This window comes from Macaca mulatta, chromosome 1 (assembly GCF_049350105.2).
Source record: "Macaca mulatta isolate MMU2019108-1 chromosome 1, T2T-MMU8v2.0, whole genome shotgun sequence".
NCBI classification, from domain to species: domain Eukaryota; kingdom Metazoa; phylum Chordata; class Mammalia; order Primates; family Cercopithecidae; genus Macaca; species Macaca mulatta.
This window is the reverse complement of record NC_133406.1, coordinates 106,682,597-106,699,813: the sequence shown is the minus strand read 5'-3', so window position 1 is coordinate 106,699,813 and position 17,217 is coordinate 106,682,597. Positions and strand designations below refer to the sequence as shown.

Genomic DNA, 17,217 nt, shown 5'->3' with positions numbered 1-17,217 from the left:
CTCATCCGACCACACCTTGCAGTTTGTGAGACCAGCTTGCAGACCACAGCGCTGTGGTGCTAGAAGAGATCAGACTGCATCAGTGAAAAGCCTGAAGTCCGGAGAGGTTAAATGACTTGGGAACGGTCATGTGCTGAGTGGTGTCCCTCATCTGAGAAAGGGACAGGTAGGAGGGACAGACTCCAGGCATACTGGTGGTCCCTGCCCTCTGTCATCAGGACTCCTCAACCCCATTCTGACCCTCAGCCTGTTTTCTCTGGTGTAACCTTGAGATAGAGGCTATAACAAGACTTTCTGAATCCCTGTGGCCTTTACTGTAGGTAAAGCAGCTGCCCGCGCTCTGCATGGGGTGATGGACTTTCCCAAGAACCTGGCCTCTGTGCCTGGGCCCAGGTGCCTTCTCAGATGAGTGAAAAGTCCTGGGGGGCCTTTCTCTCCTGCCCCTCTTCATCTCAGCATTTCTTCCTTCCCCTTCACCCGCTCATTCACTTTTGCTCTGTGAGCCCCTTCACCGTGCCATGTGGGTCAGTTCATTCTCAGGCCTCTTTCAGAGTAGACCATTGGCTGTGCCAATGTCTACAGGGTGGAAGAGAAATGCTAAAGAAAGCCAGGGGAAAACCATCAGCTATTATCCAAAACAAAACACACGTACTAGGAGTCAGCACATTATGCCTAACACTGGGACGAGGGCTTTATATACACCATCAAGTAAGTCACATAAATATTTCCCTACCACACACTCCATGTTATCCAAGAAGAAACCAAGGTCTGTCAGTTTTCAGAACATGTGCCCTTAATCACTTTCAGACTAGTCTTTCAGTGAGGGCTGGGTCAAAAATACACAAAAACAAAGCAAACAAAACAACAACAACAAAAAAAATAGGCTAGTGATGGGGAAGGACCCGGGGTGGGTCTGGAGGATGAGGGGCCATGGGCTAGCAAGGAGAAGGCCATCATGAGTATTGCCTGCCATTTTCCCTACATCAGGCCCCTCCTCAGAGGTCTCTCTCCCTCTTCTCCTCCCTCTTCCAACACAAGGTCTCCTAGGGACAGTGCTATATCAGCCTGGGGTCCTTCCCCAGTTGCTGACATGGCTGAACCAGACCCTGAAAGATCAGTGGTCCAGGGTATATGTGAGTGAGGTGGGAAGCGGGAGCACAGAGGGGCCAGCTCCTCAGGTTTCATTAGCAGGAGCTTCAGGTGTCTGATGGGTTAAAAATACAGAGGCCCCACCTCACGGTCATTTGATACCAGTGGTTGAGGCTTCTCAAGTCCAAGGGCCTGAAGGAAAGGAGACTGAGTAGAAAGTAGAGAGAGTGAAGCATCAAGAGAGAGAGCAGCAGGGACGGGCGCTGGGAAGGGGAAGGGTGGGACTGGAGCCAGAGAGGGCAACGAGAGGGAATGGGATGGATGGCAATGTCCGGTAGCTGTAGGAAAGGACTAGGAGATGGAGCAGACTCGCCATCAGAGTCCCATCTCACACTCTTGGGGGTACAAAAGGTCAGATTCAAGATGGAACAAGTTTTATATTCCAGCATCTCTGTCCCAGTGTCTCCCTCCTCCCCTGGAATGCAGAAGTGAGAAATCGGGGCTGGACATCACCTAGGTCATCTGCTTCTGGCCAGGCCTCCCCATCTCACCTGGCTGTCTTCCTCTGGCCATGGTGCTTTCCCACATTAGTCACTCTTCAGGGAGACCAGAAGATGGGCTTCCGAGGTCTCTTCAGCTCCAATGTGCTGTGCTTAGGCTAGCTCCGACCTCTCCTACTACAGTGACAGCTGTCCCTCTTGGCCTCACTCCTGCCATGCTTTTGAGATTTTCTGTGGCCTTCTTGTTTAGCTGTGTAAGGTCCACTGCACAGACATGTGGAAAAGTTATTCTGCTAACATAATTACATGCCCCTCCCTGGATGCAAAAACAAACACAAAAAACCGGCACTCTCTCTCTAGAATCAGAGATACCTCAGGGTGCGGTGGCAGCATGTGACTTTGATCTGACCCTCTATGGTCTCCCTCATGCCTCAGTTTACCTGTGCATAGTAAGAACCCTGGAGGGCCATGAAGAGGATCCTTCCTTCCTACGTATCCAGAGTTAAACTCACTACTCTGTCCTCACCCCCAAGCTGGATCCAGAAGTTTAAGCCCCTGCCTGCCCAACTCTGCTTCGGATCTCGGGTGCACAGAATTAATCATCAGTCTTGGTTCAGGGCACAGGGTTCACCTCTTCATGCTTACCTAATGTTAATTTTTTTTGCCCTAGTGTCAGTAACTGATCCTCTTTGTCTTGTCAAAGACGTGGGAATAAATAGTAGCTATTCACTCTCCTTGGAAGCAGGCAGCCTGGGAAAACCTCCCTTCCCACTGTGCCCCAGAAAACTGAGTCCCATAGGATCAGGGGAGGGAGTGCACACACAGGTGGCAACCAAATGACAGTTCCCTTCTCACTGTGGGCTGTATGGGCAGAGAAACCCCAAACCCACATCTCTACAGGACAGGATCCGGGTCAGCCCTGTCCTTCCCTGCATTCCCAAGTTAGGAGTGCTGAGTGAAGCAAAGGAAACTGGCTGGAGCTGAGCCAGGTCGCCAGTCTTGGACGCGGCTCCATCTTTTATTCAGAGAATGACCTCATCCTTGGTCCTGATTCTTTAAAAGAAAGTGGAGGGGGGTCTCTTTCCTGCAGCCTGGCTTGCACTTTCATTGCCCCACTCTCCTACACAGGATCAAAGAATCAGAATCAGACTTCACCTACAGAAGATTCCCAGGCTTGAGGACATACAGCCAACACCACATGTGCCCCCTTTTACCCTATATTATCAATTTAGCCTCTGACCCCGTTAGCTCCTCCTCTCCACTGCATTTAACTTCTAATTACCCTTGCCCTACCCTCGGCCCTCCCTAATTACCCTTATTCCTCCCCTCCCCCAGCCCCAGCTTCATTTACCTCCGACTCATCTGGTCTTATTTTTAGCTCCGGCATCTCTCCTTTTCCTTTCTTAATATGGCGATGAGCTCTTAGGCCAGCATGGGGACCAGGGCTGAGGTGCCCTGGACACCAGAGGAGGGGGAGGGAAGGAGCCCCTGGGAGCCTGGGGTAGAAGTGTAGGAGGTGGGAGGATTTCGGCCCACATGGAGCTGTCCTGGCCTCAGAAGGTTATCCGTCTCTCCTGCCAACCATGGAGACATATTTAGACAGGACCAGGTGGGGACTGAGGGGTGCCAATTTAAGGGGGCAGCTCCGGTTCCCTCCCCGCCCCCTGCTCCTATTCCTCCTCCTGACCCTTTTTCCCTTGGCTCTGTCGGCAGTTTCTCCAGGACTCAGCAGTGTCCTCTGTCCACTGCTCTGGGCCATTCCCCAATCCCCCCTCCCACTTGAGCCTCTAACTCAGAATCTGGGACCCAGGGGCCCCTCCCTACCCCAGCTAACCTCTTCTGGACCAGGAGAGCCAACCCAGATCCCACTGCCTCCATGAGTGCTACAGGCAGGATGGGGCCCAGAGCTGTGCCGGGCCTGCGGCTGGCACTGCTGCTGCTGCTGGTGCTAGCGACACCCAAGTCAGGGGTACAGGGGGAGGAAGGGCTGGACTTCCCTGAATACGATGGTGTGGACCGTGTGATCAATGTCAATGCAAAGAACTACAAGAATGTGTTCAAGAAGTATGAGGTGCTGGCACTCCTCTACCATGAACCCCCCGAGGATGACAAGGCCTCACAAAGACAATTTGAGATGGAGGAGCTGATCCTGGAGGTGAGTTGGGGGCACTGCAGGCCTGCAAAGCATGTCTGGCCCCTCTCTGGAATCCCCTATCCTACATCCCAGCTCTTTGAGGATGGGATCTGGGGGCAAGGGGCAGTGCGGTAGGACCCCTGTCTTGACCAACAGGACGCAAGTGGCATGTGGCTTTAGTCAAATGAGAAGCAGAGTCTCAGGAACCTCAAAGTACTGTCGTCGTTAGGTAATCCTTTAGTGGGGGTGCTGCCGGAAGAACTCCCCTCCCTGCTGTAGGAGGCTGGTAGTATTTGACTTAGGTTTCGCTAGGACGTTGGGGGGGGGGGGAGGGAAAAAGGTACTTGGAGGGCCAGGGGAGAACAGCAGTGTATATTGCACTCCCCTACCACACCCATCCACTTAGCCAGAACACATCTCTCCATATACTTCAGGGGCTGCACCCCAAAGAAATCCAAATTGAGTGTAAATGTAAATGTTATGATACTTGCGTGCCATGTTTAAGTATCTTCTAGAGATCATGCCTCCCACTGGACTCCCAGTCCCCCCCCTCTTTCTTCCCCCTCCCTAATTCCCCATTTGCCTCCATTGGATGAGCCGGATGCCTTCACTGGAAAATTTCTTATGGTTGCTGGAGGTGTCAGAATGTCTTCCCCAATCTTCTCTTTGTGGGAAGAGCCTTCTCACCTCCAAAATGACTTCAGGCCCAAAGGAGAAACGAGTTATCATGAGAAAAGAAAAAAAAAACCTATGTTTGGGAATGACGGGGCTATGTGGTCGTACACACCCCTTTAGGAGCTGGGATGTGTGAGTTTTCTTGTCCAAGCTCCTGTGGCCCCTTCTCTGGCTTGGCATGCAGATAGGACTCAGCTCGTCCAGAGCGTGGAGCATTTCAGGGTGAGACACCAGAACCACAGGCTCTCATTTTGTACACCCCTGCTGGGTGCTAGAACCTGCCATCTGATTAATGAGCCGAGTATTTTTATCCTGACTGCTCAGTATCCCTGGCCATCCACCTGCCAACCGCCTCCCTTCCCCGCCCCTCTGAGAATCACAGTGCCTGAGTCTGTGCTGAGTGGGGGTAGAGCTGCAAGCTGTGCCCACAACAGAGAGAATCAGGGTTGAATGCTAAGCTGGACGACTTACGGCGGCAGGGACCTCCAGGAGTGACTGTCCACAGCCTAAGGACAGGCTGAAGTAGAGTGTGGAAGGGGAAAGTTGGGCCCTGATGGGGAGAACTGTCCAGTCATCGTCAGTCTCTCTCCCTCTGGGGGATGACAAATAGTGACCTCTTCTCTCAGCTCTCTGGCCTTCCCCACTCCTCAGCAACATGACCAGACCCACCACTACCCTCCCACCCTCCAAAATTCTTCCCATTGGGAGTCATTCTGAAGAATCTCAGGGACTTCCAAGATCAACCCCACACTGAGCTTGGCCCTTGACCAGGTACAGGGACCTCCAGGTGTGACTTGACCAGGATGGAATGCAGGGCTCAACCCTGAAGGAGGGAAGGGGCCCTCAGTCACTCTGAAACCAGAATCCTCAGCACCTCTCAGGCACTAGGAAGTATTGAGTGCAGTGTCTTTAAGTCCAACATAATAAGCACATTGCAAACGAGCAATCAATATTCATGAACTAAGTTGAGCCAAAAACAGAACTGTGTGACTGTAGGGAATCTGGGGGATATTCTGGATCTCAGCAAAGGGTCAAGGTCAACTCTTATATCTCTTGCACCTCTACTGACCCAACCTGAAAGCATGAGAGGGAGAATAGGGTATAATAAAAATTCCAGGGGCTAATTTTCATCATAATCCTTCCCTCCAGTTAGCAGCCCAAGTCCTAGAAGACAAGGGTGTTGGCTTCGGGCTGGTAGACTCTGAGAAGGATGCAGCTGTGGCCAAGAAACTGGGTAAGAGAGGGCAGGGCAGGGGAGGGGAAGGTGGCATTGAGACCAAGGGAGGCTTAGGGCGGAGGACTTGTCAGACAGACCTTGGGATCTGAGGGGCTTGGAAATCTCAGATTTATGTCTATTCTGAAAGAGGGGGTGAGAAAATATGAAGTTGGGAGGGTTATGGCTGGGAGACTCTGGCTCTCTATTCCTTATCAAGTTCCATGCTCAAATCCCAGAAAGAGGTGGGGGAGGCCTTATTTATACTTACCTAAAAAACATGGTAGGTGCTGGAGCAAAGGAATACAGGCTGGGCTGGCCAGACCTCTGCAAACTCCGCTTCCAACTCCTCCCCTACAGAGCCATGGTTGTTACAGCAGCGAGCCACCAGGGGGAAGCACAGGCTTGAGACGGGATTCTGGACATGGATGGGGGAGGGGTGGTTAGTAATAATGAAGTCATCTGGTCAGTAATAGCAATTAAAGAGCTTGACTGGGAACCAGCTACTGGAGTCCTCAGAGGGGGTGGCATGAATACTCATCTCCTAGTCGTGGCAGTCAGAGAAGGGGAGAAATACTGCTAGAATCTACACCTCTCTATTCCCTCCCCTCCCCCTACCTGATCCCCCAGCTCCTCCCTAGAAAGCCCTGGGGCCAGGCTGGCCTCCTGGGCTAAATCCAGCAGCAGAGACATCAGGCCTGTAGGCCTCGGGGTCAGAGGAGGTGGGGGGGGCAGCGGGCTCATGTGGTGGAGCATGTGGGGCCCCGGTGATTATCAAATGGGCTGTGGCCCAGGATTTGGACCTTGGATCTGTGGGAAGCCTGGGATCATGGCTCACTCGCCCTGGCTCACTCCCTAGGCCTAACTGAAGTGGACAGCGTGTATGTATTCAAGGGAGATGAAGTCATTGAGTACGATGGCGAGTTTTCTGCTGACACCATCGTGGAGTTTCTGCTTGATGTAAGGACTCTCCTGGACCTGACGGCTTTGCTTGAAAACTCCACTGCCTGCCCCCTAGTCCCTACCAACCCCAACCTGACACTGCACACACACACCACACGCACACACATACACCACATGCACACACACCACACGCACACACACCACCTGCATACACACCACACACATGGACGCACATGCACACAATAGGCCACACATCACCTACATACCACACACTACACATATGCACCACATGCACACCACACACACTACACACACCACACACACATCATATACATACCACACACCCACCACCACACATATCACATGCACACACACCACACATGCACACCACACACTCCACACACATCACACACCACATGCACGTACACCACACACACCACACATGCACACACACCACATACATGCCACACACATGCACGTACTACACACACCACACATGTACAAACACTACACACATGCACACACATCACACATATGCCACACATGCACACAATAGGCCACATACCACCTGCATGCCACACACTATGCATACGCACACCACACACACACTACACACACCACACACACACCATCCATACACACCACACACACATCATATACATACAACACACCCACCAGATATATCACATGCACACACACCAAACATGCACACACACACCACATGCACACATATACATGCACACCACACATGCACACACACTACACAGATGCACACACACCACACACATTCACACACATCACACACATGCCACACATGCACACAGTAGACCACACATCACCTACATAGCACACAGTACGCATACGCACCATATGCACACCACACACATACCATCGACACACATCACACACAGATGATATACATACCACACACCCACCATGCATATATATCACATGCACACACACACACCACACATGCACACCACACACTCTGCACACATTGCACACAATACACACACACGCACACACTGTCAACATCTAGCCCCCTCCTCCAGGTCCCCAGCCTTCTTTTCCCTAGGTCCCTTTCTGGTTCTACTCAAGGATAGAAACCCTCTTCCTGCAATGTCCTCCTCTTTCAGGTCCTAGAGGACCCTGTGGAATTGATTGAAGGTGAACGAGAGCTGCAGGCATTTGAGAATATTGAGGATGAGATCAAACTCATTGGCTACTTCAAGAGCAAAGACTCAGAGCGTGGGTAACCCTCAGACTCCACTGTACCCCTCCCTGGATCCCCATCTCACCCATCCTCCCACCTCCCCATGTCACCCAGTGTCTCAGCCTCTACCTCCGCACTTCCCACCTCTTCCTCTGGCTGTGGTCGGCACCATCAACAGCTCTGACCTCCCTGTACTCTGGGGGTTCCCAGGCAAGCACCTGAACCCCCTGTACTCTGGGAGTTCCCAGACAAGCACCTCCAGTATCCCACCTTCCCCTCACTCTCAAAGAACTAGAGGGGCTGGGTCTCAAAATGAACCCCGCCTGCAAAGAACTGGGGACGGTAGTGGGGGATGATTCCCTGGCAGACCCTGGTTTCCCGAGAGACCGACTCTGCATTCCCCCTACAGATTACAAAGCCTTCGAGGATGCAGCTGAGGAGTTTCATCCCTACATCCCCTTCTTCGCCACCTTCGACAGCAAGGTTCTCCTCGCCACAGCTGTATTGGTTCTCCCTCATGTCCCGAAGCTGTCCTCCACCTTCCTCTCCCAGAATCGATGGCTGACCTAGTCCCTTCCTACGCACTGGCACTCCCTACCCCACCCCGGCTCCTCCCACTCCATAGATTTAGAGCTGAAGAAGGGCTTTAGATGATCTAAAACCCGTCTCATGTTAAACCCAACCCTAGAGAAGTTAAGACACTTGTCAAGTGTCACAGTGGCAGTGACAAGGATCCCAGCTTTCTGACTCCCTTCCTAATATTTGTTCCCCCATAATACTGCTTCTCAACATGACCCTGTGTCTCCTGCTCCACTCCCCTCCTACCCCCTCTCCCAAAGGTGGCAAAGAAGCTGACCCTGAAGTTGAATGAGATTGATTTCTATGAAGCCTTCATGGAAGAGCCGGTGACCATCCCAGACAAACCCAATAGTGAAGAGGAGATTGTCAACTTCGTGGAGGAGCACAGGAGGTGGGGACCAAGGGCAACCCTCTGAGTGGGGTCGGCTCCTCCTTGGGCTAGAACACACTGCGTGAGATGGGCTGGGGAAAGCTTAGCCAACTGGGAAGCCAGTCTTGCCTGGAGATGAATACACGTTGGGCACCAGTGCTCTCTGATACACTGATAATTTTGCACACTATTTTACACCCCAGTACTTAGCCCTGAGCTCTACAAGAAGAAGGTCCTTCATACATATGTATAATTCAGTGTGAGGTTGATTGAGACTTAAATAATCTCTGTCAACAAATGAGTGTTGACTGCCTGTGGCCGGCCAGGAACTGCAAGGTGCTTTCCATCTCTATGATTATATTAAGCCCTTTTAACCTCAGTGAAAGGTTCTACAGGTAATAAGTGTCAGAGCTGGGATTTTAACCCTGATGTGTCCCATGTTTGTTCTTTTTTTTTTTTTTCCAAGACCGAGTCTTACTCTATCCCCTAGGCTGGAGTGCAGTGGCGCCATCTTGGCTCACTGCAGCCTCCGCCTCCCAGGTTCAAGCGATTCTCCTGCCTCAGTCTCCCAAGTAACTGGAATTACAGGCCCGTCACCACATCTGACTAATTTTTGTATTTTTTAGCAGAGATGAGGTTTCACTATGCTGGCCAGGCTAGTCTCAAACTCCTGACCTCAAGTGATCCGCCTGCCTTGGTCTCCCAAAGTGCTGGGATTATAGGCATGAGCCACTGCACCCGGCCCCGTGTTCTTTCTAATACAATATACCCTAAACCAATGGTTCTCTAAAAGGTAGGAAGGAGTGGCGATGTGGGCATAGGTTTTTGCCCTCTGAAGGATGTTTGGCAATGTCTAGACACATTTTTGGTTGTGCAGAGTGCTACTAGTATTTAGCGGATAGAGGCCAGGGATACTGCTAAACATTCTACAGTGCACAGGACAGCCCCCTACTTCAAAGAATTATCTGGCTCCAAATGGCAATAGTGCTGAGGTTGAATAACCCTGCCCGGCACTTACACATAATTCCCTTCCTTCCTAGTAGTCCACAGCTGGAAATATCCAATCACCAGTATAAACAGTAGTTACTCTCTCCCATACTGCTGGCTCCCTTCATCAAGGCAGGAACATGCTTGCCTGGTTCAACTGTACCCAGCACCCAGCATAGTGCTTAGAACATATCGGGTACTCAATCATAGTGACTGAGTGAATGAATGAATACATTAATGAATACATTGATGTCCAGTTCTTGCCTTTCTCCCCAGAGTCTCTCTTCCAGTCCCTTTGCCCACCCTCCCCTCTCTCACCGCTTTAACCATGCAGTGAGCTGGGCCTGGTGCCCAGAGTTGAGGCCTTGCCAGATGGCTTTGTTCTAGGCTACAAGCTGTCTGTGCCCTGGGCCTGACCTAGAGGCAGCCTCTGCTACGGGACCCTCTGGAGGGGGCGTACTTCTAACCCACTGAGTAATGACACTGTCTGTCTCTTCTAGATCAACCCTGAGGAAACTGAAGCCAGAGAGTATGTATGAGACCTGGGTGAGTGCCCCCGGCCAGGGTCAGGCCCTCAGGGAAGCAGGAGTGCTAGAAGACTCAAGTCCTAGCAAAATCCCACCCTGCTGCTCCTCAGGCCCATTTGTAGAAAAAACAGTGCACTAGCAGCAGTTGAAGGATTTCTACGCTGAAGAATGTATGAGGAAATGGGAGACAGACATAACTGAAGATGACAAGGGAGGAGCCTCAAGCCTGGGGATAAAGGGATTATCAGAGGAAGTGTGGGGCTTTGGAGCTGAAAGGAGTGTCACTTGGAAAAAGGTCACCATCACAAGAATATATCTGGCCAGGTGCAGTGGCTTACGCCTGTAATCCCAGCACCTTGGGAGACTGAGGGAGGCGGATCATCTGAGGTCAGGAGTTCGAGACTAGCCTGACCAGCATGGTGAAACCCCATCTCTACTAAAAATATAAAATTAGCCAGGTGTGGTGGCGCATGCCTGTAATCTCAGCTACTCGGGAGGCTGAGGCAGGAGAATCGCTTGAACCTGGGAGGCAGAGGTGGCAGTGAGCCGAGATCGTGCCATTGCACTCTAGCTTGGGCGACAGAGCGAAACTCCGTCTCAAAAAAAAAAAAAAAACCAGAAAACAAAAGAATATATCTGGTCCCGAAGCTGGACTTCCACAAAATTGAGGTTCAGTGAACATCTAGGATCTGTTCTGGGCTCCCCAACTTCCGGGAGTATAGTAAGGTCTTCTCCAAAACCCTGTTCTCCTTCTTACCGCCCGACAGGAGGATGATATGGATGGAATCCACATTGTGGCCTTCGCAGAGGAAGCTGATCCTGGTGAGGGAGGAATACTGGGTTGGACACTCGGAGGTTTTCCTGGGAGTTTGCAAACAGCCTAGGGCTAGACATGTGAAGCTTGGGGAGCAGGGAGGTAGCTCTGCACTCCTGTTTCATCTGGGTCCCTTTCCTCTTCATACACCTCACACCTTGCACTTGTGTTCCCTCCAAGATGGTTTCGAGTTCTTAGAGACTCTCAAGGCTGTGGCCCAAGATAACACTGACAACCCAGATCTTAGCATCATCTGGATTGACCCTGATGACTTCCCCCTGGTAAGAGGCACAGCTCAGGCACTGCTATCCTAAGGCAGGGACTTGGACTGTGGCATCTTCTTAGTGAGGGCTTTGTTTCAGAGTTCCTATCCCCAGCTTCTAGCTGGGGGGCCCTGGGAGGGTATGTGTGTTGCATGCTTAAGGGCACTGTTGGCATGGAGGGCATCCTGAGCAAGGGGAAATAGGACGGGACATCACACACGATTCCCAGAAGCAGAAGCTCAGGTGCTAGGGCTGACTCCTAAAGAAAACCAGTGTTTGGAGGCACAATAGCCCTGCATATGGCTCTACACACTCCATCATAGAATCATAGCACAGAGATTCCATGTTTCAGGAGATGATTTTGTTCTCAGCTACATTCCTAACACCTAGCACTCATTGTTGAATGAGTACCTGAAAGAACAAAGAGAAACGTGAGACGCATTGGCACTTACCAGGTATACTTGCCTTATTTCAGAAATGTAAGATCGGAGGGCCAGAGAGAAGTGACTTGACCTTGAACACAAGGATCTGATCCAGGATCAGAGCAGGGTTTCCTATCTAGTTTTCCTTAGAAAAGAGGGGCCAGTATGCCTGGCTGACCCTCCCGATGCTCTCCCTTGAGGATTTCTCCTTTTTCGCTGTTTAGTTCTACCCATTGCCTTGATGCCCTCACAGCTGGACCTGTCCCCATCCACTGCCAGTTCATGTTGTCCCATCTCCATCCCTGGGCTGACCCTCGCACTCATCCTCCTGGATTCCTGTGCTCTTAGCATCCATTAAGTTGCCGTATTTGGATCTCTCTACAGCTGGTCCCATACTGGGAGAAGACGTTTGACATCGACTTGTCAGCCCCGCAAATAGGAGTCGTCAATGTTACTGATGTGAGTTTCCTGTCCTCATACCTGGACCCTTGACTCTACTTCCCAGCATAGCTAGCTCTCCTCCTCTCTGCTAACTAGGAGTTGGGCCCTTCTCACAAGACACAGACATGCCCAGTCTAGTGGCTGGATGGAGGGGGAGACTTAGGATCTGAATGTGGCCCTGTCCCACATGTTGGAATCAGTGGCTCATCCTTCAAGGCCCAGTGCAAATCCTTTCTCCTCTGTGAAGTCTTTCCAGATCTCCCATTAGAATCATTCCCTCCCTGGCATTCCCAGGGCTCATTAGCCATTGAGAACATGACATTTAAATGGCTATTTATGTATTATGTCTGTCTCTTCCAGTCGATTTTTGAGCTTGTTCAGGGCAGAAGTCTTCTCATGCACACACAGTAGGTGCTTCAAAACTGCTAAGTTGAACTGAATGAGCCACAGTCTCTACTTTCATAGAATTCTCAGACTAATTGGAGAGGCAAGTATTCCATTAACTACAAGGCCAGATCTGATAAACTTTAAAATAATGATACAAATAAAATAAGACACAGGAATCACATTGATTTCTGCTTAACAGAATCAGAGAAAAGTTTAAGAACAAGTGACATTCAAAATGGAGATTATACAATGTATACGATTTCAACAAGTGATGATTCAGGGAAGTCAGTTCCAAACTGAAGGAAAAACAAGATCAAAAGTTCAAAACAGGAAAATGAATATCAGGTTCCCGGAAAAGGCAGGTAGATTTTTATTGTTGAGAGTCTAGAGGTCACTGAGAATGGTACTTGAAAAGCAGGTTATGAAAAGCCCTGGGGCCGAGGTGGTGGCTCAGGCCTGTAATCTCAGCATTTTGGGAGGCCAAGGCAGGAGAATCACTTGAGCCCAGGTGTTCAAGGCTGCAGTGAGCCATGACTGCACCTCTGCACTTGAGCCTGGGCAATAGAGTGAGACCCTGTCTCTTTTAGAAAAGAAAAAAACATCCTGAATGTTGGAAGAGTTGCTAACTTTATTCTTATAGGCCATGAAGAGCTGCCAGTGGTTTTGTACCAAAGGCATGATAGGGAAGTTCAATGTGTAAAGAGCATAGAAGACAGATTGAAGGGAGAAGCTCTGTTTGCCAATCCACCTTTTCTTCCCACTCTCACCTGTCACTATTCTAACCCACACCTTCACCTGGACAGTTTCTCTGGCCACTGGCAGATGGAAGGAAGGGAATGAGGATGTAGGGAAGGATGTACAGAGTACAGTGAGTGGGAGCACAGATCCCAAGACCTGGGTCGGACTTAGCTTCCATCCCCTGCCTGTGCCATCTCCTAGGCGGATAGCGTATGGATGGAAATGGACGATGAGGAGGACCTGCCTTCTGCTGAGGAGCTGGAGGACTGGCTGGAGGATGTGCTGGAGGGCGAGATCAACACAGAAGACGATGACGATGATGACGATGATGATGACTAGTTGCTATGGCAACCATCTTTCAACCCCACTGGTCTTTTCATACTCTCTCCTGCCTTCCTTTGTCCTTCCCTGAGTTCCTCCAGAGAGACTAGGTTATTCTCCGCCATAGAGCTAACTGGGGTCTATACGTTGGGTGCTGAGACCCTGATCCCCCTCATTTGATGAGGAAATGAGCTACTTTTCCCTAGACATCAGCCCAGTTCTCTCTTATCTGACTTCTGTTTCTTATCCCATAACTTACTTGTATCTATTATGTGTCTCTTCCATCACTCTCCATACTCTTTCTTGTGATTCTCCTCTAGCCATATATATGGGCCCCATCTCTGTTCTGTTCCCTCCATCTACGCACAGCTTTCCCCCACTCTCTCTAATCCTGTATCTTTCTGACTGTCCTGTCCCTGGCCAGAAGGAAGGGAGGATACTGTGTTTGGGACTGTATCTCAGCAATCACTTGTTAATGTATTTGGGTCAAATGAGAGGCCTCAATAAAGACATCTGGGGCAGCATGAACAAGTGTATGTTGGTGAAATCTCCCCGCTGTGGCAGGAGGAGGTGGCCTCTGATAGGGGATTCAGATGTGGGTGCCTTGCTAGGGATGAGCTGGGGGACTCTTATAGTGGGGGCTGGGGTTCCTCCAGGCAGCTTTCCCAGAGAAGCCTGGATTATTTATCTACTTCAAGTCGACAAGCCTTTTCTGAACACATAGTGTTTGTCCAGGGCCACTGTTAGGCTCTGGGAGAACAGAGAGTGTCAGGCCTGTCCCTGCTCTTGAGCTGATTAGCCTCACCGAGCAGTCAAGACAAGCATACTAAACAATCAAAGAAGAATACAAAGCAATATGTAATTAAGTGATTATATACTGCTCGATAGCACCCTCTCTGCAGCTCTTATTTGAACATCAAGACAGAGCTCCAATTATACTTCCTTGGTGAAGCCTTTCCAGAGGTGGCCCCTCCAGCAATGACCTTTTCTGAGTTCCTGTTGCACTTCCATTCCAGTACTCAGCATAGTCTATTATTGTTCTTCATTTACATGTCTGTCTTCCCTACTCAATTGTGAGCCCCTTGAAGGCAGGAACCCAAGCTTTTTCTTTGTGTCCACAGGGTCTGACACTCAAAAGTTGTCCTTAATAAATGTTTTTTAAAGGAAGAACAAAGGAAAGAACAGAATGGACTCAGAAGAGAGATCAGAGTGGGCTTAATGACTTCACAAAGGAAGTAAGCCTTTGCTAGGCCTTAAATTGAAGAATGGGATTTGGTTGCAGACAAAGGAGCTGAGGAGGAGACATTTCAGTCAGTGGAAATTTCAAGCACTGGCAGGATGTGTTTGTCATATTGGGGGCACAGAGACCAGAGAGACAAGAAGAGAAATTCAAGTTGTGGCCATGAAGCTGGGTAAGCATAATGGGGCTGGGTTGTAGAGCTGTTTGAATTGAATCCTGCCAGCTGAGGAGGCAGGGCAAAATTTAATCTGGTAGTGATAAGCAGGATGGGGAGGGGAGATGATAGAGATGCCAGAGATAAGGAGCCCAACCCATAATCAGTGACTGTTACAATAATTGGAGTGATGTTGGGAGAACATGGACCCAAGTGGTGGTCATGGGAATGGAGAGAAGATAATGTATACAATGGGGATCTCCCAGACCTGGGCCTGCTGGAGGTCTTGGCAAGAAGGACCCACAGTTTTTCCAGAATAGGCCCAGGCTGGGGTAAGCAAAAAGGAGTTTAGGGGCTTGGGGATGGGAGGGCCAAATAGCTAAACAAGCCCATAAAAGATATACATTTTATATTTGAGATGATGCCCATAATTTTGAATATATATATACACACTTTTTTTTTTTTTTTGAGATGGAGTCTCACTCTGTCGCCAGGCTGGAGTGCACTAGTGAGATCTCGGCTCACTGCAACCTCCACCTCCCAGGTTCAAGCGATTCTCCTGTCTCAGCCTCCCGGGTAACCGGGACTACAGGCACCCGCCACCACACTTGGCTAACTTTTTTGTATTTTTAGTAGAGATGGGGTTTCACCATGTTGGTTAGGCTAGTCTTAACTCTCGACCTCAGGTGATCCACCCGCCTCAGCCTCCCAAAGTGCTGGGATTACAGGCGTGAGCCACCATGCCAAGCCAACATTTTATTTTTCATGGATCAGGTGTAAAGTTGTTGCTGGGAGACTTAGAGGATTTCTAAGTATGGAAAGATGAGACCTGAGATTAAATATATTTTCACTCTCCACAAACAAGTCCAGGAAGTGTTCCTGGAGAAGGTGGCAGGGGTGTAGAAAGCAGAAACTATGTATTCATTCCAACTTGTCGCTATTTAATAAATGTTTAATAGTAGTATGGGCGCTAAGCTAGTATTACAATAATATTGTGGAGCTTACTGTCTAGCATAGGTCAGTGGAAGGCCCCGGTCTAAATAATAGCTCCTATTTTTTAAGCACCCATCTGTGCCAGTCCCTAGAGACTTACTATTTCTGAATCTCAGAAGAACCCTCAGAAATAGGCATCGGCACCCTCATCTGACCGGTGAGGGCACTAAGGCTTTCAGACATAACTTGCCCAAGGAAGGGGTGGAACTAGCATGCAGCCCAAGGCCCCTGGGTCTTGTTGCCTCCAGACCTGAGCCTTTCACTTAGAAACTACATGAGTCTCAAAGATGGGTCAACGAAATAGGTTTTGTCCCTACAACACAGAGCAAACATGATATATGCAAAGGCAAATGATTAGGGTGTGACAGGGAATGCTGGGGAGAGGAAACAGCAGAGAAAGGCTATGAAATCCAGAGCAGCAGGAACTTGAGCCTCTTCTAGGAGTGGTGTAGACCTGAGAAAGGAGGGGCTCATTTGAGGTTTCTGGAGGAGTTTCTGCCAGGTAGGAACTGAGGCGAGATGGGGTGATCCTGGAAGTGGCACAAACACTGAGGGGAATCCCCCAACCTGGGCCTGCTGGAGTTCTTGGCAGAAAGGACCTACCCAGGGTCAGACTTCTTTCCAGAGCCAAACCTTGCCCAGAACTGAGACCAGACCCCTTAAGCTATAGAGATGGGGGTGAAAACAGATGCTTCTCCAATTCTTCCTTTCCTCTTTTCAGTCTGGCTGAGAATCTGGGGGAGGAAAGTCCCTGGGGTAGAGGGGAAGTGAGAGCTGCCACATTGGGCCTGGGCAGAGGGGCAGAGCTAGGAGACAGAGCTAAGTGTGGCTTTGCAAGTTGTCTATATTTGCATGCTGAGCTCACTGCTGCTCTTTTTCTCCCCAGAAAATAAAATTACATCATGGTAGGGGGAAGGCAGGAGTGGGGCATGTTTGGGAAAGGTGAGAGGAATGCAAGAGGGCCTGCAGGCATCATCCTGGAAAGAGAAGATCCAGGGCTCCTCAAGACCCCATGTGGCCCGGACCCCTCACTCCCAATGTGGATAAGTCTGATCAGTCATTTACCACTGCGCCCCTGACCCTTAAGGCAAGGAAGTAAGTTTTTACTAATATCAAAGCCAGCAGCTAAGAGAATCCAGCCCCCAAAGGCTTTCCAAACCCCTAAACCGAACCTACTCTGTGCCTCCCAGGGGTCCTAGGCCCCGTGGTCATCCAAAGGTCAAAAGGGGAGGAGGGTGCCCTACTGGGTAATAA

General features: G+C 50.1%; 1 protein-coding gene and 1 long non-coding RNA gene across 3 annotated transcripts; one reads left to right on the top strand and one right to left on the bottom strand.

Annotated features, from left to right (window-relative positions):
- Positions 1-662: 662 nt before the first annotated feature.
- On the bottom strand, positions 663-6,046 carry LOC114670176 (uncharacterized). Of its 2 annotated transcripts, XR_013396291.1 has the most exons (4): positions 5,883-6,046; positions 4,307-4,421; positions 2,941-3,163; positions 663-1,853 (listed from the first exon to the last, which is right to left on the bottom strand). It is a non-coding gene; the product is annotated as an uncharacterized LOC114670176 (long non-coding RNA). The 2 variants fall into 2 exon arrangements; XR_013396290.1 differs by lacking the exons at positions 4,307-4,421; positions 5,883-6,046 and having other exon boundaries at positions 2,941-3,197.
- On the top strand, positions 3,157-14,104 carry CASQ1 (calsequestrin 1). The gene is made up of 11 exons (XM_001115441.5): positions 3,157-3,744; positions 5,548-5,632; positions 6,471-6,571; positions 7,651-7,762; positions 8,137-8,210; positions 8,567-8,697; positions 10,164-10,209; positions 10,958-11,012; positions 11,185-11,285; positions 12,074-12,148; positions 13,457-14,104. The coding sequence occupies exons 1-11, from the start codon at positions 3,466-3,468 to the stop codon at positions 13,592-13,594; spliced, it is 1,197 nt and encodes a 398-aa protein (XP_001115441.3). The 5' UTR covers positions 3,157-3,465; the 3' UTR covers positions 13,595-14,104.
- The last annotated feature ends 3,113 nt before the right edge of the window (positions 14,105-17,217 follow it).

What these genes read in the sequence shown, in the direction of transcription:
- CASQ1 (XM_001115441.5), top strand. Translation starts at nt 3,466, where the DNA reads ATGAGTGCTACAGGCAGGATGGGGCCCAGAGCTGTGCCGGGCCTGCGG. An exon ending in TCGCCACCTTCGACAGCAAG is followed by an intron (nt 8,211 to 8,566) that starts GTTCTCCTCGCC and finishes CCTCTCCCAAAG; the next exon opens with GTGGCAAAGAAGCTGACCCT. An exon ending in TTCGTGGAGGAGCACAGGAG is followed by an intron (nt 8,698 to 10,163) that starts GTGGGGACCAAG and finishes TGTCTCTTCTAG; the next exon opens with ATCAACCCTGAGGAAACTGA.